This window comes from Rhinolophus hipposideros (genome assembly GCF_964194185.1).
Source record: "Rhinolophus hipposideros genome assembly, chromosome: 12".
Classification (NCBI taxonomy): domain Eukaryota; kingdom Metazoa; phylum Chordata; class Mammalia; order Chiroptera; family Rhinolophidae; genus Rhinolophus; species Rhinolophus hipposideros.
In genome coordinates this window covers 64,994,003-65,016,494 of record NC_138058.1, presented here as the reverse complement: position 1 = coordinate 65,016,494, position 22,492 = coordinate 64,994,003, and the positions used below count along the sequence as shown (strand labels likewise).

Below are 22,492 nucleotides of genomic sequence, written 5' to 3'. Positions count from 1 at the left end.
TAAATACTTTGTACAATTTATACTGTCAGTAATAAGACTGATTTACACTATAAATACTATCAAGAGAAAATAGATCAAAAGTTCCCATTGTAAAAATACAACAGTTATCTTACTAATATAAACATTTAAAAATTAAATGGCTCAATTAGTAAAGAAAGAAAGAAATATTAAACTTCTCATTTATTTCCTACCAACCATTTCACAGTCATAGATTAGAGACACTGAAGTTTGCTTTTAATAAGGATCTGGACATTTATTGCCTTAGAAAAATGATACTGATTCTCCAGAAGATCCTCAAACTACTTATCCAGTAATATTCAAGCGTTTGTAATGGCAAATTATTAACAGGAACATAGGAGTATGCAAAAGTATTAAATACACAAAGTTCTCCATATTTCCAGGTGAAAACTTTGAGCAATTTAACGATGTATTTGTCCATATTCATTTGCTTGCAACTTCGCCAAAATGTCATCAAGTGGCTAGTTGTTAAGGCCAACACCATTTATTTTTAGACATTAGAAAACATAAATACACTTTTAAACACTTTAATACAAGATAAAAGAGAATAATCATTATACATTATATAATACATTATACATTATACATTATATTGTAAATAAAGAAAAAGAATGAAATTGTTTTCTCATCAAAAGTCTAATGTATTCTAAAACTCAGAAATTCTATTCCTTAGCATGATATAAAGGAGTAGTCTTCAAACATTTTTGCTCATAGGTCCCCTAAAATAATTTTGACAAATAAGCGATGTTTTGTGCATATTTAAATTATACGAAAATTTTCATAAGTTTAGTAACAAAATACGAATTTTCCGCTGTTATAAATATTGACTCTCTAAAATTTAAATTTTATTGTATCCCATGTAATATTAATACCATACTGAATTGATACCTAGTCTCATTCTTCTAAAATAAAATATTTACAATAAAGGAATTTGTAATTCCTTTCTTTCTCCACAGAAATTTATTCTACTTTTAATCTTGGAAATCTTTTCTTGATCACTCTATTATACTTCTCTGAAGTAAACTTAAACAAAAAAAAAAACAAAAAACCCACACACATTTATATTGAAATAACCTTTAAATTTTCTTTGTCCATAAAAGACCCTAATTTTTTTAAGTCATCTGGATTGAGTTATCATTATAACTATTATGAGCACATAATGGATCCAAACAACAAATAAATTACAAGTTTTGACATTAAAATAAAAAATAAATGATAACATTTAATTTGAAAGGTATCGCTTAATGGGATTGATTGGGGGAGCAGTATTTATGAAGCCTTGATTTGAAAATCTGTTGAATTGTCCTTTGGCTCTCTGGAGAGTTTACTTTTCCGAGAAATTCACCTTAGTAAGATTCAGGCTACGGGAGATGTATGTATGTCTTTCTCACATAAAGTTAAGACAATAGTGATACTGAAGTGAGAGATGGGAAAAGAGAATGCCAACTGACCCCAAGTAATATTTTAGGCAGATCAGTTTAAGGAAGTGAGGGATTTGGAAACCGATCCCTTTAAAACTTTTGTCCCCCACTTTGCCTCCCTCTCCACACACAGCATACCTCTTCAAAGTCTGCATACTCCTAGGGTAGCCCTATCACAATTTAAATACCACTCCTCTCAGATCCCTAGAAGCAGTGTCCTTAACTTGAGCTGTGCTAAGAAAAAGTACTTTTCCTGATTTACTCCTTTTGGCTAAAGAACTAATTTTGAAAGTTTCTGAGATGGTACCATGTTACATTTTGAAATCTGATTTTTGACCACTTGTCTAGCCAAAGTATACAGCTACGTGCCATCTGAGCTATCACACCCCATCAATCAGTTGACTCATTCTGTGCATGTACAGACTCTGAACTAAGAAAGGCATGTTAAGTAATCACAGCAGAATAGCTCCATCTGTTAATAAGAGCTCAATTAGGAGCATATACTGCATGAAAAAGCACTAAAGAAAGAAATGAACAGCTTTTCCAACTAAATATTAAATGGGTGGAACAGTCTATTAAAACATTTAAAAAGAAGTCTAAATTTAAAAACTAAAAGCTGTACAGGATTACTACTGCTCATCTTAGCACTTAAGGAATAGGGCCCTTACCCTGTGGAATATCCTAAAATGTTTGGCTCAATTGTAGTACCTAAAACACCCCATAGAAAATGGACAATGGGGATGTAGCACAATTGGCTTTAAGCGAAGCAGAGAACTTCCCAGAAAGGATATTTTTGGTGTTCAGCCTCTGCAGGTACGAGCTGACCTTATCCTGGAAGGCCAGGGTGGCTTCACATCCACAAGTATCTTCTGTGGAGATGAGTCTTCGTGCTTCTTCAATGGCTGATGTCAGGGACAGTACACAAAATGTTATAGCTAATTAGAAATAGGAAATCGGGAAATCTACAGTTCACTGCTTCCATTTTTAAGACTTATCTAAATGAATTTTCCAGAAGGTAAGAGGATGTAAGAGCACACAAAAAGGAGAAAATAGTTTGGAATGTTAATGTCACAGAAACAATTTAATTATGAGATGTTGAGGGCAAGTTTACAATTGTAAACTTATATTGTTCTCTATACTTTGGGGATTATCTGAAATTTTCCATGATACAAAGTAACATTTTTAAAGGATGGTACATACAGCAGAAAGCCAAGAATGCACATAAGACAATTAATCTCGTGATACTGTGTCCTCATTAAAAAATGAAAAGGAGGAAAACCTTTATATGTGTGGCCAAAATATTTCAAGGATTAAAATTTGATAATTCTTGATTTTCTATATAGGCTATTATTCTATTGAATTGTTTAAATTGAGAGTTCTAGTTCTTACCCGTAAATGCTTTGGAACTAAAATTCAGGTTTGCATTGACATTTAAGCAAAGAACCTAGGAGAATGATGCTAACTCCTATTTCTTTCTGTAATTCACTGAGGCAGCTATTCCTACTCAGTAGTCCCTAAAGTTGCCTAAAAGAAATGAGAGTAACTTCCCAGGTCTGAAGACTGATGTGTAATCTCCCAATTGAGTAATATGATTGCCTGAGGGAGTGATCCTTTGCTCCTACATTTTCTTCCACAGTCTACAAAGATATGATACAGGGCTATGAGGCCATAAATTCACTTGATTAAATATAATCTATCTCCCTGTCCAAGTCCTACTGAACCTTTGAGGGATGGTCAACTCAAATCCCAACACAATCAGTCAGTTAGTAAACCAGAAAGTAACTACTGAATACCAAGTGCATGCCCTTCGTCCTCATACAGAGGATAAAACTGATACTTAGGATACTTTCCCAGTGTATCTTGCCCAATAGACTGTAAGCTCAGTGGGATATTCTAATTAAAACACCCTGTAGGAAATTGGACAACTGGGAAGTAGCACGATTGAAAGTGGAGAGATGGATCCATTCACAATAGCATCAAAAAGAATTCAATATTGAGGAATAAATTTAGCAAAAGAAATGCAAGACTGGTACACCACAAACTAAAACACACTGGTTTATCTCCAGTTCCTTCCGCAGGACCTAATATAGTACTAGATATGCAATAGTAGTTCCATGAATAGTTGCTGAACAAATATTAATAAATAAGTGAATGGCTAAACAAATAAGGCCAGAACCTACACCATTATAAATCACGCTGGAATCTCCACCTTCCAGGAATAGAAAACATGCTCAAGAGTGATTTTTCTTTCTAATTAAAGAGAGAGAGGGTGAACCAGATCACGGAGGGAAGAACGTCTGATGGAGGAGTAGAATTGTTTCATTCTAATGACAACTGGGAACCACTGGAGGATTCCAATCAGGAGGAAGACCCAGAACTGTGTTTCAGACCTGGAGAGACGCAGGCTTCCTCCTAGGTTGTCCTACCAAATGAAATAGGATTAAAGGGACGGTCTTTACCTGAACATGTCTTCTTGTCTTCATTCAAGGTGAAGCCAGTGTAACAATCACAGTGGTAGGACGCGGCCCCATCACTCACACAAATGTGCTGGCAACCGTGAGAGCCCAGAGCACACTTGTCACGAACTGACCAGGAGCGGTGCAGGGAAGGAAACAGTCACACAAATTACAACAGGAAACTAAGCACGGACTTCTGGGAGAAAAATGCCTTTGTTTGGTCCCAACAAGTGTTGAGAACGAATCCTTCAACTCATCAACAACAAGTCTCCCATGTTTCCGAAGAAGCTTCCTTTCCTTTCCCATATCTCACATCCCTTTAGCCTCACCTTTTATTGCATACACCCCTTTCCTTTGTATTTCTAGCCAATATCTGGAGGTGCCTTCTCAGGTTTCCTGCCTGCAGCACTGGGGCTGCCTGAGTCTTGCTTCTATTCCAGAATTTACCTTTCGGCCTTCCCTGATGACCATCAATGCCTGACATCTCCACCATGCATCTTCGCCACCATCAAAATTATTATTAGGGACCGACGTGCACCTGAAGCTAAATTTGATGCTGCACAAACAGACTCCAGTGACCAAGGGTCTACCTTTGACAGCTTACAAAGTAGGGCAGCAAACACCGATGTGCACACACGCACACACACACATGCGTGCAGATAAAGAGAAAAATGATGGATTGGATTGGATAGTGAAATATTTTTAAATGTCATAAGTAAATACGTTTCATGGAGGGAGACAGTTTGCCCAAATTTGAGTGGGGAACAGAAAAAAGTGCGTACTAGTCCCCTGACCCAAGTGACCTGGGACAAATGAAAACAGCAGTTCTCCTTCAGCAAACCCAGAAAGGCTTCCTGGGACACATAGGTTTTTTCCTCTACCATCACAGGGGCCAAACTAGTTGATTTGTTCCTCTCCAATTCTTCTCTTAAATGCCATTCCATGCTCAAAAACCTTCCAAGGCTTACTATTACCTATAAAATAGCTTTGCACGAAACAGAAGAATATATAACCTATCCATAAAGTGTCCTTTCAACTTTAACACTGATATTCCCCTTCATCACTATAATTCAGATTATTCCAGCAAAATGTCTAATGGGACGTTTCACTTGTCCCCTCATCCCAGCTTAGCAGCCAACTGTAGAGGTAACAACTGGACATGCCTCCATCCCTGGCCGCTGATCTGGGCCTCTACATTTAATTTAGAAGCCTTCCTACTGCCCAGCAAGGGGAAAGCAGGCCATTAGAAGGGATCTGACCCGTGGTATGTACCCCAGCTTTAGAGCACTATCCATTATCATTCCGAAATATATAAATACTAACTTTCTGCCTTCTTGCCTTTCTCTTCTCCCTTTGCTATCCTGCGCTGTGTACCACAAGACAGTATAGCTTAGTGTTTAAGAGCATGTGTAACCACCAGAGCAAGTGCCTGGGTTCAAAGCCTGGCTCTACTACTCATTAGCTGAGTGACTGTGGGCAAGTTACTTAATCTGTCTGTGCCTCGGTCCCCTCATCAATTTGCTGTGAACGTGTATGTCCAAAACGCCTAGAATCACGCATGCATACTGTAGGCTATTATTATCTGGGAGTATGTTGGCTATTGTTATCTGGGAGTATCCCTGGAATCATCTGCCTAGATTGAAAATTGTCTTTGATGTTTTCTGGAATTTTTTAAACAAAATGTTCCATTTTATTCCCTAATATCTGTTAGTTTAAATGTAAATTTGTTTTTGTTTCCTTTTCCCATGTCTTCAATATTCCTGGCAGCTTAAAGTACCAAGTGGGATACTTGTAACAGTTTGAGAAGTGCAGCCATGAGTCCTCGCTACCCCACCTAACTTAGTCCTACCCCCTGCACAAGCCAACGCAAGCCACTCCCCTGGCCCTCAATGTCTCCACTCCTTGACCTAACCTTCACCATCCTCTAAGGCCCACCTCCAGTCCCCGCCCCTCTGCATCGCCTTCCAGCCTCCACAGCCTTTAGTTACTGTCAGTCTCTTTCCCTGGCTACTTAATCTCTGCTTTTTTAAGGCATTGGTTCTCTTTGCCCCCAGCCTGTAAGTTGCTCAGAGGCAGAAACTTATGCTTCTTTATATCCCCACAGTGGTTAGCGCAGTCCTGGGAACAAAATAGGTGCTCAGTACTCTGTCATCAATCTCATTTTTTTAAAAGATGGAATTGGTTATATGCCATTTCCCTTCATCCCTCTTGAAAAGATCACCTAATATATCTTGTCAAGGGAGAAGAAAATACACGTAAAAATCTAAAAATAAATATTGAATATGTAAAACTGAACACCACCTGGAGAGCTAGGAATTTGTCTTCGGAGTGTTTTCACATTATAAATGTCACCCCGTTCTGCCAGTGAGTTTAAATCAAATTAATGAGTATTAGCGTTCTGGCATTGGCTCACTAGCCAAGTCAGAAGGCTCAGATTCACCAAAGATTGATCATCTAGAAACCGTCAGGGAACGACTTGCTTCAGACTTCCTGGAAGATCTGTGTGGGTCTAATTCAGTCATTTATAAAGCCTCCTTTGCTAACACGATCCAGCTTTAAGATTAACGCTACAGAAAAGTTCCAGGCCAAGTTTTGACTGGAAAAAGATCAGTTCAGCCTATCACACCAAATGGTTACTGTCCAACCGACTTCCTCTAAAGTTTCCTATTTGCTTAACAAGCCCCCAGTGTCCAGAGCTATAAAATTTTCCTGGAGAAGGATCCTACATTCAATTAGATTTCTCACATCCCCCACTGCCTAGCCATTTCCATGCAATTTTCTGAAGCGATCTATGTTTGCAGAATCTAGTGAGCTCATTGCCTTCTGAGCAATATGTGCCTTAGTCTAGAAGAACAGTCAACTGTCTGAAGCCTGATTCTTTAAATGACCTTGAAGTACCTCTGTCTGGGTGAATTGCAAGTTGGTTTCACTACAATAGACAGAGTCCAGTAGAAAAGAATTTGTTGAGTGGGCCTTACCTGAGCAGGTTTTTTTATCTTCATTCAGAGCGTAGCCCTCATAGCATTCACAGTGATGGGACCCAGCTCTGTCACTCACACAAAGGTGCTGACAGCCATGTGTACGAGAAGCACATTGATCTTGGGCTGCCAGACAAAAGTCCAGGAGAAAGGAAATTAAAAGTGGGAAAGTCTTTTATTAACCATACATAGAGATCTTATTTACAGCTAGAAATATGTAAGAACAAAGCATACTAGAAACCTTTCAAAGCCATTAGTACTATCTGCTCTTACTAGATGTTAGCTGAGTCACACAAAATCCTACACACACAATATTGTTCTACTTTCCCCAACTCCTTTTCAAAGTCATCTACATTTCTAAATGTAGTTTAGAAAGTTTCTAGAGCATTCCTTTTATGTTTATTTGTATTTCTGATGAATCAGAGGAATACTAACAGTCATACGGCTAACTACACTAGATTGAGAAATACATAGAATTATAGTTGGAAGAAAGTATAGTTCAGCCCTCTCCTGTTATAAATGAGGAAACTGAGTCCAAAGGAGGCCAACTGACTCAAGAGCAACATCAGAACACAAGACCCAAATTGTCACTCAGTACTGACATATTTTTAAACTGTTTTTTATTTTTAAACTTTTCATTTTGAAATAATTTCACCATATGAAAAAGTTACATAAATAATACAAAGAGGTCCTGTTCTTCATCCAAATGTTAACATCTTCTGTATCCATGGTATAAATAATCTAAACCAGGAAATTAACACTGATGCAATACTATTACGGTGTTTTCCTAAAAATAAGACCTAGTCGGACCATCAGCTCTAATGCGTCTTTTGGAGCAAAAATTAATATAAGGCAAGGTCTTATTTCACTGTACGACCCGGTATAATATAATGTAATGTAATGTAATATAATATATACTATACTATACTATAATGTAATATAACATAATACCACAGAAGTGCTGTTGTGCCCTCAGTACATCTTGTCAGGAAATGCTTGATGTCACTATGTCACTACTGTTGACGTTAACTTTGATCACTTGGTCAAAGGGATGTCCGCCAGATTACCCCACTACAAAGTTACTGTTTTCCCTTTGTAAGTAATCAATATCCTGTGGGTGTTATTTGATTTTCACTTGTTAAATTATCTTTAACATTTGGAAAGGACTAAGCCTGTCCAGGGAGCTAGGTAGACAGCGAGGTAGCAATAGTAAAGCCTCCTCTTCCACTTACCTGAACATGTTTTCCTGTCTTCATTCAAAGTGTAACCTTCATAACATTCACAATGATAAGAGCCACTTCTGTCATTCACACAGATATGTTCACATCCATGAGTGTTAAGAGCACACTTATCGACAGCTATCAAAAATGATCAGGACAAATGTGAACACATGGAAACGTGCTAAACAAGTAATTACAGACCACACTACACACACCCACACCCACACCCACACACACACACACACTCTGCTAACAAGCGGCAGCCTGGCACCAGAGGAAGGCTACTGGCCTAGAAGTTGGGAACTGACTTTCTAGTCTTGGCTCTTTCCCTAACAGACCCTAGGACATGGGTAAGTCTTCTCCCTTCTTGGAGTCGCAATTTCACTATCTATAAAATGAGTAGGTGGAATTAAATGGTCTCTAAGTTTTCTTCCTTTCAAAACCTTTTTCTAGGGTTTTTTTTTTGTTGTTGTTGTTTTCAAATGGCCTAATTCCCATTCTTTATTGACTGTATGTGAATATTCCTATACCGGATCGTGAGGCCCTCTCTAAATTGTCTTCTAGATTCTATGACCACAGAGAAGAAAGGGTAGCTTGTATTTAATTAAACAAAATCCAGGAAAAATTCCAGATCCTCAAAAGGACTGAGAATTTTGGCCCCCTTCCTTACTAGCCCTTTTCCCTACTAATTCTTTTCTCTAAAACTAGTAATAAGTACTATGATACACTGATTTACATATTGTCTCACTTTTCATGTTCCTTTCGAGGAAATTTTTGATAAGCAACAGGAAACCAGCCAAAAGGCAGTTAGAAGAAAAGTATAAGGCCAGTCCCAAACCAGAAGAGCAGGTCCCCAAATAAGTTCTAGTCAGCCACTATGCAGTAAGCAGGCCTCACCGGAACATGTCTTCTTATCGGCGTTCAAGGAATATCCTTGGCTGCACTCACAGTGGTGCTTGCCTTCGCCGTCACTAATACACACATGCTGGCACTGGTGTGTGCCCAGCATGCACGCATCCACAGCTGCTGTGCAAAGGAAGTTGACAACCGTCAGTGTCAACACGTAAGAAACATTTCAGGCACTTTCTCCCATGTCAAAAAGACATCGCTGTCTGGTTTCTTTCCAATTCTATCTTTAGTTTACTGTAAAAACTGGCTATTTGTTTCTGCCTCTAGCTTATTAGAAATACCACTCTTAAACTAGTAATGCTACTAATTTAAAATCACAGATCTTGTTGTCGACTTTCTCAAAAGAGAACAAGAATTTTGAATTTGGAGCTGAAGCCAAACATGTACGTGGATCAGGCAACTTGGTATTTATTCAACTTATCCACCTGCTCATAAAAAAGACTTTTGCTTCCCCAAAGCAAGAAATGGGGAGAACAATAAGGTACTTCCTGAAGTCCTATGAGCTAGTTGGCCCATTGCAGCCAGAATCTGGTTTCCATGGGTTCTATAGTTTGTGTCTAAACAGAATTGACACACAGGCATTCTTCAAGGCCTGGTACTCACTCACACTTGGGCAGCAATGCATATTTGCATATGCAAATGATGGAGGGCAATACAGGTAACTGCCTTGTGAATATGCAACAACTGTATACCTACACAACTTCAGGGCCTCTAATATCAGCAAGGAGAATAAACTCATAGGCTATATGAGAACACGTAAAAAGAAAGAACAAAATAAATGAGACTACATTAGCTAAACTGCATCTCCATCTTTTCCCTTCTGGAGCCAATTATATCGCATTGGATTTTTTTCTTAGTGAGACATTTTGAAAGAAGAATCAATGAATTTAGTCATTTCTGAGAAACCAAGGAGGCCTGTTGGAGGAGGCTGGCACCCCTGCGGCAGGTAATCCAGCCTCCACCGTTTTGGCAACAAGACAAGGCTAATATTTTCCCAAGAAGAGCCATTTCATGGAATGATCTTTCCAGCCGATAGACAAGCTTCTCCTCAGTCTTTTTTTCCATAGAGAGGACATTTTGCCCCCCCAGAACAAGCAGGTCTTTTGTACCAGAAGGAAAAGTTTGCCACTCACCACTTGTTACTTTATGGCATTCAGGCCCAACCCAAGGTGCTAGCTTTGAGACCCAACTTTGCCACAGACCAGAGACTCTATGGAAAAGTTCTCACCCACGAGGTGTGTGTGGGGGGGGGAAGGGGGATGGCGGGGGGAGAGAATGTTCCTGGGAGAAAAAAAGCCATTTTCTTTTGGAAACCAATGAATGCCAAGTGCATGCCACCAAAGCCAATGACCGCTTGTCAAAGCCCCGTGTCCTGGGACAGGAAAGACAAGGGGATCCCAGCCATGTCTCCCTGCGATAAGGCCAAACTTTGCTCCAGACCAAGACTTCATCTCCCATTTCCTGACAAACTGGTGATTGCTGAGTTTTCCATTAATTTAGACATAGTCTCCTTGAAATTTACAGTTGTAATTATTGGTTCACTCGTTTGTCTCATTCCCCACCCCGAGACTATTGTTGGATGGTAGAGAGGGATTAACTATATCTTTGTGTCATCAGCAATCAATAAATGCATGTTGAATAAATAAATGTGGAATAGATTATACAGCAAAAGGTATTTACGTTTTAAAATTCACCTGAACTAGAAATTTGTCCACATCTGCTTGGGAAATTCTATAGAGGGTTTCAGAAGATTATCTCCAAATGAAAGAAAATAAAGCGCGCACACGCACGAGAGAGAGAGAGAGAGAGAGAGAGAGAGAGAGAGAGAGAGAGACAAAGAAAGAGAAAGGAGGGAGGGAAGAAGAGAGGGAGGGAGGAAGAGTGGGAGGAGGGATGAAACAAGTTTAAAAATAAAAATAAAAAAGTGTGAGTTCCACAAATTCATCATTTTGATCAGTGACTAACAAGAAACTCCAGCCTTGAATGGATTTCTATTCATGGTTTGGCTAATCCATGCTAAAAATTCCAATTTCAAACTCCAGCCTAAAAGAAAGGAGTAGAAGGACTGTAACAGAATGATTGCAAAAAAAAATAAAAAGAAAGAAAAGAAAAAATCCTGCTCCTTCTACCTCTGATATGAGCTGAAATCCCATTTGTCCTGGGACTCCTAACCCCATCCCTCCATGAGAATAATCAGAGAAAGAGCCAAACTTGAAAACTAGGTATTCACTAAATGTCACTCTGATTGCCAGTTACACTGGAACATGGGCCAGCTGATCCTTGTGGGCAGACGCAGGGCCCTGTCTTCTGCAGGAAAACAAGCTGAGTTCTGTGAAATCTAGAGATGGTAAAGCTAAAGAAAATAACTGGGGGAAAAAATGTAGTGGTGGGCAGAGGGGAGAAGAGAGGCGTTTTGAATTTTTTATTTTTATTTTTTTCTGACCCCATCAGAGAACAGCAGGATCATTTATCCTGGATATTTCCAGACCTGCACATTTCTAATGCAAACATGGAGATTTTATGAGCAAACCAAGTTATATGTAAGGCAGCTCTATATTCCTAAACCAACAAAGTGTGTTTAAGTTGGTAAAAAAAAAAAAAAAAAAAAAAAAAAGCATTGCTTATATTTCAGTTTTCCATAAAATTTCCACACACACACACAAAAATTCTCTTTTTCTTTGGATTCATACTGTCTGACAATAACATCCTTTCTAATTAGAAGCAAAGACCTACCGCAAAAGGTTTCCTGGAATCGAGAGGAAAGTTTCTCAATGACCCCGTAGGTCTCCACGTAGAACACGTGCTCATCCAGGGGTTCACTGGCAATCATCTTGAGGGACTCCATATCGGCCCGGCCCACGCCCACGGCGTAGAGTTCAATACCGGACGCCCGGGCCCGAGCTGCCACCTCATTCACCTGGTCCTGGGGCCGCCCATCTGTCACGATGATGGCCACCTTAGGGATGTTGGAGCTGGGCCCCCGAGCTCCTGCCTCCATGGTGAAGGCTTCCTCCATGGCTGTTTGGATGGCCAGGCCCGACATGGTGCCTGTAGACAAGGGCGTGATTCGCCCCACAGCCTGTTTCAGCGACTGCTTATCTGAGTGGGCCTGGAGATGGAACTCGATCTTCACGGTGCTAGCATAGTTCACCACGGCCACCCGCGTGTTTGCCTCCCCAATGTCCAGAGTATCGATTATTCGAGAGACAAAGGTTTTCACTTTGGTGAACTCCAAGGGCCGTACACTGCGAGAACTATCGATGATAAAGACCAAGTCCAAGGGCCTGCTCTTGCAAACACCTGCAAGGGAAGGTGTGGGCAACAGACATGACTAAGCAGTGATCTGACCATCATCAGAAATGGGACAATTGCTCCCACGCGGAGACCGCTGGGATTGGAAGTCAGCCAAGCACCAGCCCCTTAACCTCCAAATGCCCACTGTCTGCTATGTTCCCCAAAACCATTGCCTGTGGATGTCACAAACACCTGGGCCTTCAGAATTTCCGAGTGAGAATTCACATAGAAGTATGAAGTGTCCCCAGATATCTCACCTATAGGCCAGCTGAGCTTGGAAATTTCACTTAGAACCTGCTTCAAGTTTTGATCCCAAGGTTCCTCTTGACTCCCAGGAATGAATGAATTCCAGACCTTTCATGGTTACCTCTGAGGTGTCCCCTCCACAGAGTGGAAGGTGGACAAACTCCCAGGCAGCTCCACTACACACTACCCTGCCCACTTCCCTGGGGGTGAACACTACTCCAGAGTAACCCAAATCTCCCCCGTCTGGTCATTCACTCATGTTTCGTGAACTCCGGGGCACGACCAGCCTGAGCTAAGTTGAAAGCAGAAAGAGGGATAACAATTTAATCGGATCCATGTTTACTGCACTTCCAATTTTGTGAGTTGACTTGTCTTAAGAAGCAGAGATTGCGACTTGATATCTATTCTACGGCCCCATCAAACTCTTAGTCACCTCTCTTGCATTTTTTCATTCAACAAAAGTTTTTGAGGGCCTACCATGTATTAAGCCCTGGGGCTGAAAAAGCAAATAAGCCTGATTCCCTACCCTCAAAGAACCTCTTTCCTACACAAAAGTACTTGACACGTTGTACTGTACACATTGTCTAACCACTGCACTGTATTCCTGAAGTTGAAGCTGAATAATATTATATGTCAACTATAATTTAATATATACATAGTCAAGGGATATGGAGTACAACATAGAGAATAGAGTCAATGGAATTGTAATAGATATATACGATGTCAGAGGGGCAATAGATGGGGGGGGTTATCACTTTGTGAGGGGTGAAATGTCTAACTAGTACATTATTTTGTACACCTGAAACTAATTTAAAGAAAAGTACTTGACACAGTGTAGTAACACAGTAAATTTTTGTTTTTTTATCTATCTTCCTTATCCTTTCTCCCCACAATCTCATTCTGCACTCCTCCCTCTCCTAGCCACCAAAATCAAGTCCAAAAGTCAGGGCGGTCTAAGAGAGAAGCCAGTTATTAAATATCTTTTTCAAGTCATTCCTCCTTCTCTCCCAACACATGCACACACACACACACACACACACACACTCACACACACACTCATCATACACACCAAGCCTAAATAAAAATAAGATCCTTGTGCATGAAGCAGCAATCAAAGATCTTTCTTTCATAATAGGGGCTGGAAATCAATGCTACTCTAAGGCAGTTCACCCAGTGAGTCGCGGGAAAGGGTGGATTCAAAATAAATTCCTATGCTAAGCAGTTTGTGAGAGAAAAAGCCCTATCTGAGACAAGAATTATGTCTCCCCATAGTTTTCTTTAAAAAACTGAACAGTATCCTTATATCCTGCTTCCTGGAAGTATTCAATTAAGAAAACAAATAGTATCCTACTTTCAATAACACTTCAGAGATCATAGGGAACCAACATAACCCTGTAAAGTAGGAGGTGCAGAGGTCGTTTTTATACCCATTTTACAGGTGAGGCTCAGGGAGGCGTACGAGCTAGAAGGTGGTAGAACATGGATTGGTCCAGCTTTCCTGACTCCTAGCCTAGGGGGCTTTTTACTGCATGGTTGCCTTTCTCTGAGGCAACATTTTCCACCACAAAAATCAACATTATCTCATGTACCTAGTAAACATTCTGCTTGTTGACTTTCAGCCACTACCCTGAAATATGCTGCATGTCATATGTTTAGCTAAGTCAAAAGGAATTAAATCTTTTTCAAAACAACAACTCCAGAATTTCCCTTCACCCCTTGATTACCATAGACCAGGAGCAAGGAAGAAAACTCATGTTAAAAGGTCTTCCTAAAAAAAAAGGTTCTTCCTAGAAATGGATCTAGGTATTTTTGCATACCTGGAGTAAGAGGAAAATTGCATGATGATATGAACCCCATATTTGACAATGTTTTCCCCAACACGTAATTGGTGCCCTTATTAATATCGAGGTCATGTTCTTATAAGAAACCATGTCTGATTCCTTCCTTCTCCACTTGGTTTTTCACACAGAATCTTCTATGTGAAGTTACAAGGGTATGGTGGGCTGAATAATGCCCCCCACGAAGATATCCATGTTCTAATCCCTAGAACCTGTAAGAGTGTTACTTTAGGTGGCAAAAGAGACTTTGTCGGTATGTTTAAGTCAAAGACCTTAAAATGGGGAGGTTATCTTGGATTATTCAGGTGGGTCTAATGTAATTACAAGGATCCCTAAGAGCGGAAGAGGGAGGCTGAAGAGATTTGAGTGATGAGATGTGAGAAGGACCCAACCTGCCTTTGGTGGATTTGAAAACAGAGGGGAAAAGGCCATGAGCCAAGGAATGAGAGCAGTCTCTACAAACTGAAAAAGGCAAGGAAAAAGATTCTCCCCTAGAGCCTTCTAAAACGAACACAGCCCTGCTGACATCTTAATTTTAGTCCAGTGAGACTGGTGTCAGACTTCTGATCTACAGAACTCTTAGATAATAAATGTGTTGTTTTTAAGACACCAATTTCATGGTAATTTATTGCAGCAGCAATAGAAATACAAGGGGGCTTGACACGGATAGCGGGAAATTGTGATCGTCTGGTTACTTCCTGATTGGAATCCTCCTGGAAAGTATTAGTTGCCCCATCATTAATTGCTTTTGAAGCTCACTCCCCTTGAATAGACAGTAGCACTTTGATTCTCAGAAACCAAGAAAGTGAGAATCTGAATTTCCTAACATGTTTTCATACTCACAATATTGCCAATTTCTGATAGTTATGCTAGAAATAAAAGCCCAGAGCAACCAGGTAGCTCAGCTGAATTTAACTCTTGTGAACCCTGGCACTTCCTGGCTCAATGACAATGGTGTCGCCATTTCAAATCCTGCCCACTGGGGCTGGTGCAGGAAAGAATCCCTGTGATGTTTCTCAACACTATCCAGAAAGAAGGGGACAGACAACACAAATCAATCGCAGGCATGCAGCATCACTAGCCACATGAGACTAGACACCCAGAAAATGGTTTGGTACAGCCTCTCTCCAGCAAAATTAAAGCTGGAGTTTGGGTATTGAAGATTACATCTCATGTAAACCACATTAAGAAGTTGGTAGATTATAGCAGTGGAAAGACGCTTTCCTGGGATTTCCGACCCCTGAGTTTTATTCTGGGCTCGGACACTGATTGGCTGGGTCCCTCTACTTTGACAAGCCTGTTTCCATGTGCCCTTAGGGATTGTGATGTGACCGTCCAGCTCTGCTGCTCTAGATTTGCTCAGTCACAGAAACTAACTACTGACCCAAAAGGGAAGTGGAATTGTTCACCAAAGACCCAAAGTGTCTTGGGTGTTTGAGGACCTGAGAGCACAGGTTGGGGTTGGGGCCCAGTCAGCTGAAGCAAAACTCTAGCCAACAGCAGAACAGAGGTTGAGACCAGGATGGTTACAGGACAGGTCCCGGGCATCCAAGGGCAACTCGGGTTTCATCCTGGCCTCACACCCCAACCCGGGACTACAATGTCTGAATTCTGGCCCATATCCTAGACGGGACTGAGGCGGCCTGAGGGCTTGCAGGTGGGGAGGAAGGGTCAAGCACTGGTGTGGAGCGATAGAGACGGAGCTATTTCTACAGAACGAAAAGCAGAATCTCAGAACGGCTTGTTCAGGTGGGCCACAGGTAAGCACTGGGACAGAGAGCTGAGAGGCGCCCGTGTTCCCACAGCTGCCCTATACTGCAGGGGGCAGTGACTGGGGTCGGGCCTTCAGGAGACCCAAATCCTAGCCCTGACTACGAGTGACCTCAGGCCTCTCCCTTCCTTCTCTGGACCTCAGTTTCCCCATAGGATTCATCCGGGAGGGGATTTTTTCTCCTGCCCCACGCTGGCTCAGGCTGGGATGGAGGGAACACGTCAAGGCCCGGATCCCAGCCCACCCACGCCTCCTTCTCTGCCCCCTGCCGGCCGTCCCTCCCCGGTGCGCCACGCCCACCGCGCCCGGGCCGTACCTGCGCCGCGCGCCCCGCCCGGCAGGCTGGACCCCGAGGAGGGCGCCCCGGGGGGGGCGGCAGGAGCGGGAAGGCGTCCTGGGCTGCCCCGCGGGCCGAGGGTCCCCAGCCTCCGGAAGACCGAGCGGGCCGGGGGGCCGGGGTGCGCCGGGGCCGCGGGGGGCGGTGGCAGCAGCAGCGGCCAGAGCAGCAGGAGCAGTCCTGGGAGGCGTTGCGGCATGGTGTCCGGCGTCGGGTCGTCCCTCGCTGAGTCAGTCACCGGCCTGGGCCCGGCGCCGGGGCGGCCGATTTAAAGGTCCCGCGGCCGGGATCCGCCCCGCCCCGCCCCGCCCCGCCCGGCGGCCGCGAGCGCGGGAAACACGCCCAGGGCCACAAGGAGTGGGCCCCGCGCATTCCAGCGGCGCGAGCGGAATGTCTGGGCGGAGCGGGCCAGCGGCGCGATGCCCGGACCCCACCCGCCCCGGCCCTGCCCGCGGCCGGGCCTCGGCTGAGCGGGCTCCACCGACTCCACCGGGCCCGGCTCTGCTTCTCTCCAAACCATGGCGGGGCCTGTCCGGGGCCGCAGCCCGCCTGACCCTCCACACCCGCTCCTACCCCTGCCCGGCCTGACCCCCGGGCGCCTCTGGCCCGTCCCAGGGTCCCAGCGAGGTGGCCTAGGCTCTGCCTTCCCGCTCCGTCCAGCTCTGACCGCCTCCAGGTTTCATCCTGCTCCTCACAATACATTCCTTTCCCCAGCCAAATAAACCAAGGTTTGCTGTGGGCTCTCGGTTAAAAAAAAAAACCTCACAGATTCTAGCAGCATGAATAGCAGTGCTTTTATCCCTGCTTCAAACATCCGTAAACATTTGAACTTATATTACTGGGAACAGAAAGTCAAACACAAATTCCTCAGAGAGCCCCCTGCTAGCTGGAAGGACAGCCTGTACCCACAGAAGCTTCAGAGTCTCTCTCCCTACATCCCATTTCCTCTCTGGAAGAGTGGTCATGGCAGCACACGGCTGGAGGCTGCCCAGGAGACCCTCCAGGAACTCAGTCTACTGGGAGAGAAACAAGGATAAATGGTGGACCTGGCTAAGGGAACATGCTGACTTCAGGAAAGAGACTGGCTCTGCCAGAGAACCCCAGGAAGGCTTCTAAAAGCAGGTGACATTTGAGTGGGATCATAAAACATGACAATGAACGAGAGTTCCAACAGATCCTATCCGGTCTTCCTGCTTCCAGACTGTTGCCCTTTAAAATCCACACTCCACACTGTAACCTTAAAGTCACTTCACTTCTTAAACGTTGAAACTTCACTTCCAGGAAAATCCAATCTGACCCCACTCGATTGTAGACTCCAGGAGTGCAGAGCCTGCACTGTTCCCTGCTGGACCCCGGTAAATTCTACCTTACCCAGTGCAGGTTCACAGTCTAAAGCCGGACTGAGACTTCAGGAAATGGGAGATCATCGAACAGAGCTGATACTTAGCCCTGCCTTGGCAGGACCATAACAGGCATGATAAGACTGTAGAAGAAATCGCCTGGCATTGCCTTTTCAAGAGTCAAATAATGCCAAGGAAATGGCTGTGCTGTTTCACTTCACTGCCTGACAGCAGACAGCTCTGTGCTGGTCATTGGCTCCATGGACAGGCCTCCTCCAGTGGGGAGTTGGGCCTCCTCCAGCACCTGGCTCTTTCTGTGAAGTTCAGAAGCAACGTAACATGTACTGGTCTTTTTCAGCACATTTGCATGTAGGCATATGTAAAAATTAAAACTATTTGGTTAGGCTAGGGAATTAAAAATTCACTTTAGTACTGCTGTTTTGTTTTTACACTTCTAAAAGGCTATTTAGTCAGCTCTGGCTAGCTTATGCTATGGTAACTACTGACCCCGGGGTCTTATCACAACAAAGATTTATTTCTTGCTGTTAACGTGTCCTCCGTAGGTGGCAGCAGCTCTTCTCTATGTCTTCATTCTGGCACCTGGCTTAAGGAGCCGCCCCAATCTGGAACATGCTGGTCTTGTGACAGAATGGAAAGGTGGCAGAACCAGATGACAGATTCTAACATTTCTGCAAGGAAGTGGTTTACATCAATTCTGCTCATGTGTGATTGGCCAAAGCAAGTCAAACAGCCAAGCCTGGTGTGGAGAATATAAGCCTTTCAAGAAAGGGACAACAAATTGGTGGAAACCACAATATGATCTAGAACAATTTCTTTATGCATCTTTTATAATGGGACGGGTGGGTCCTCCCTGAGGTCTCTGCTCGTAATTCAGTAAGAATCTTTTGTCTTTATCCACACAAACCTTTCATTAAGGGGCCTCTTGTTTTGGCTCATCTAACCACTTTCTAACAGCTTTTCAGCTTCATAGATAGAGTCTCGACAGATGGAACTCTTCGTTCTTGCCTCTGACATCCTATGAGTAGGGAGCTGCACTGGACATCAGCTTAGGCCCATGGGGAACCTCAATGAAGGCCTCTTCCAACAGGCTCACTCCCGGGAGCAAAGTCCTTTCTTTTTTCTGGTTGTGTACTATTGCCCAGCTTCAAAAGGCTCCCAGGACACATGCAAGACCATGGTGGATTCAGAGATATTTTTTTCCACATCCTGAACTTACTGATTTGTAACCAAAACCCCCAGTTGTACTACCATGTTTCCTCGAAAATAAGACCTAGCCAGACCATCAGCTCTAATGCGTCTTTTGGAGCAAAAATTAATATAAGACCTGGTTTTATATTAAAATAAGACCCAGTATATATTACATTACATTATACCTGGTCTTCTATTAAAATAAGACCGGGTCTTATATTAATTTTTGCTCCAAAAGACACATTAGAGTTGATGGTCCAGCTAGGTCTTCTTTTCAGGGAAACTATTTACAGAAACTCCCAGGTTCAGTCCTGATGCTGTGTACAAAAAAAAAAAAAAAAAAAAACCTAGAAAAGGAGGTCTGTCACTTCAGTGCCCTACTGCAGAGGTTCTGGCACTTGACTGTGCATAAGAACTGCCGAGGAGGCTTTTAAAAGGCAGGTTCCCTGGGCCCACATCCCAGATATTCTGATTCAAATAGTTTGGGACTAGGCCCAGGAATCTGCATTTTATCTCTGGAGGCAATGAATACACTGCGGGAGTCTGTCAAGTCCTGGTTCTAACAGTCTCACAACAGGCCTGCATGTGAGTCCACTGCAAGGGCAGGTGCAAGAAAATGGCTGCCCGGTGTGAAAGATGACAGGGCTGCGTCCCAGCACAAAATGAGCCTTCCTGAGGGACTGGCTCTATGGTCACGAGACATCTTGGGCCAGGGAATGACTACCCTCTCTCCTCCATCTCTCCTCCACACTTCTCAAGAGCAGTCACTAATGACTCAATCGTCAAATCAAAGGCCCCTTCTCAAAGTTCAGATAACTCCCCTTTTGGCTGGTGCCCATTCCCCACTTCTTGCAGGGATGGTGTACAAAGTATCTATTTCCTTTGCCACTTCCTTTTCTGATTTCCACACTCCACATAATCTGGAAATTCACAGGCTTTTTTTCTAGATGTTTTTAAAAATTATATTTTTTGCTTTACTAAGAAGGTAATATAACTTACTGTAGCAAATTTATAAAATGTTGATAAGCAAAAATAAAAATCATAATACTACCACTCAAAGATAGCTATGTAGTGTTAATCTCTTTTTCTCTGGTTACAAATTCATATATTTTTCTTGAAAATGAGATCACATTGTATATTGCAGTCCTGTAACTTACTTGTATTTAACGTATAGTGAACATTTTTATTGGCTGTATTTTTCTAATACGTTACTTTTAATGTCTATACTGTATTCCATTGTATATTCTACTTATTTAACCAATTCTCCATTGTGGGATATTTAGTTTCTCTCTTTCAAATTATAAACAGTTTTTTAATGAATCTCTTATGAATCATTGTGAATTATTATTCTTTCCCTAGAATAAATTACTGTAAGTGGAATGTCTGACTAACTGGGCCTTCTTTGGTCCTTTGTGTACCATCTGTCAGGAAGTTTATCTAGTGTGGTTTCAGCTACGTCTCTACTGGTAATTCCCAAATCTGTATCTCGTCCCAATCCTGCTCCTGGGCAACAGAACTACATTAATAACTCTGCCTATTGTACTCTCTATTCAAAGGTGACAAAAGCGCCTGAAGCTCAACCATATCCAAGAATGAATTCAACATCCTCCTCTTTAATGAACTCCCTCTCCTTTCATCCTCCTCTGCCAGTGGTACCAGTATTACCCCCACCACACAGGCATGAAATTTTGGTGTCCTCTTTTCTTTTTGTTCCTTTTATATTAAATAAGCTACCAAATCTTCTACCAGTTCAAATTCTGTCCAATTCTCAAGGCCTAGGTCAAAGCACCTCATTGTAGGAGGCTTATCCTTCTTTCCAACCAGACACAATCCCCAAAGGAGAGGGAGGGGAAGACAGAAGAAATATTTGAAGAAATTTCCAAACTTAATGAAACCTAGAGATACGTAGCTCCAAGAAGGTCAAGAAACATTGGGGGTGGAGGGGGGGCAGAAACCTACATTTTAAAATTCACGTTATATATTCCATTTACATTGTATATTTTTCTAAATGTGCAAAGAACATCACAAACAAATTGCTCAAAACCAGTGATAGAGAACAACTCTTAATCACCAGAAGGAAAAAAAAATGTCCCAACAGAGAAACAAAGTTAAGGACAAGAGCAAATTTCTCAGTAGAAACAATGTGTGCAAGAAGTCAATGGTACTGAATGAAAAAACCCTGACGACGCAGAATTCTATACCCAGGGAAAATATCTTTTGAAAACAAAGGTAAAATACATTTTCAGGTATACAAAAGCCAAAAGAATTCATCAGCAGCAGAATCACACTACAAAGAACATTAAAAGATGTCCTTTGCCAGAAGAAAAATGAGAACAGGTAGGAATGTGGACCTACAAAAGGAATGAAGAGCACCAGAAATGGCAACTAAATGGTTACACATGTAGGTTTTTAAATTATTTTCTCTTCAAAAGATAATTAACTGTTTAACCAAAAATAAGTCTCGGATCAGAGCAGGAAAGAATGTGGTCAGCCACTCATTTTCAATGAGTTATTTACTAACGCCATTCAATAGGTGAGAGGGCTAGGAATATAAATTAGCTTTCCCGATGACTTGTCCAGATTTTAAGCTACCTAACTGAATGACAGACACAAAGCGCCTTTCTAACAATCCAGAAAACAGTTACTTTCTTTGGTTTCCAGGTCAAACACTTCTCCCTCTTCAGCCCTTCCTCTAGCCACACTCCCTCATAATATTTGCAGTGCTTTACAGTTGCCAACCCTTCCATGTGTTACCTCACTTGATCCTAAGAACAACTCTGAGAAACGGTCTGCATCTTCTTGATTTTACAGATGCAAAAACTGAAGCTCAGATCCCAGTTAAATTTCCCAGGATGAGGGAGCAACAACTTGGTGAAATTAGGAACTGAATCTCAATCTTCTGACTCCAGGTCTTGTGCTCATTCCATCAGCTCCATACTGCCTCTCACGTGTCTGAACTCCCTGTTGTTTGGCAACATTCATCTTGCTTCTAAATTATTTTCTCATACTTGAAGCCATAACTTTCATAGAAACACAAAGCAACCTCAGAAAAGCAAAGGTACAACTTTTTCTTTCAGCCAACTCGAGTCCTAACAGTGGCACACCTATCATTTGCTTACGAGGAACACTGGAACAGTTGGATTTAGAACAAAAATCAAGTTCTATGGTGATTGCAAACAAGTTAGGCACAGGCTGGAAAACAGAGCGATTAGTACATCACCAAACAGAGGGAAGAAAATGTACACTTCATCAAAGGCAAATCTCTTGGTTTCGTAATTCAAGAACCTTTCAACGTAGGAAAGCGATGCCCTCCATTTAGATACCCAATTCATACTGAAAACAATCTCTTGGCAGTATAAAATTTGTGCAAATTGTTTCGTTCAGTGAATGTTTACTACCCTCCTCTCCAGCAGCTTTGTGCAGATCACTGCTGAGATGTAAAAAAGAGGAGGCCT

The 22,492-nt window shown here is 42.3% G+C and overlaps 1 protein-coding gene across 1 annotated transcript; it reads right to left on the bottom strand.

The window, feature by feature from the left end:
* Positions 1-419: 419 nt before the first annotated feature.
* MATN3 (matrilin 3) lies at positions 420-16,687 on the bottom strand (the record flags this gene model as incomplete). The annotated part of the gene is made up of 8 exons (XM_081069720.1): positions 420-479; positions 2,235-2,341; positions 3,899-4,024; positions 6,874-6,999; positions 8,106-8,231; positions 8,991-9,116; positions 11,736-12,302; positions 16,468-16,687. The coding sequence occupies 8 exons, from the start codon at positions 16,685-16,687 to the stop codon at positions 420-422; spliced, it is 1,458 nt and encodes a 485-aa protein (XP_080925846.1).
* Positions 16,688-22,492: the final 5,805 nt, after the last annotated feature.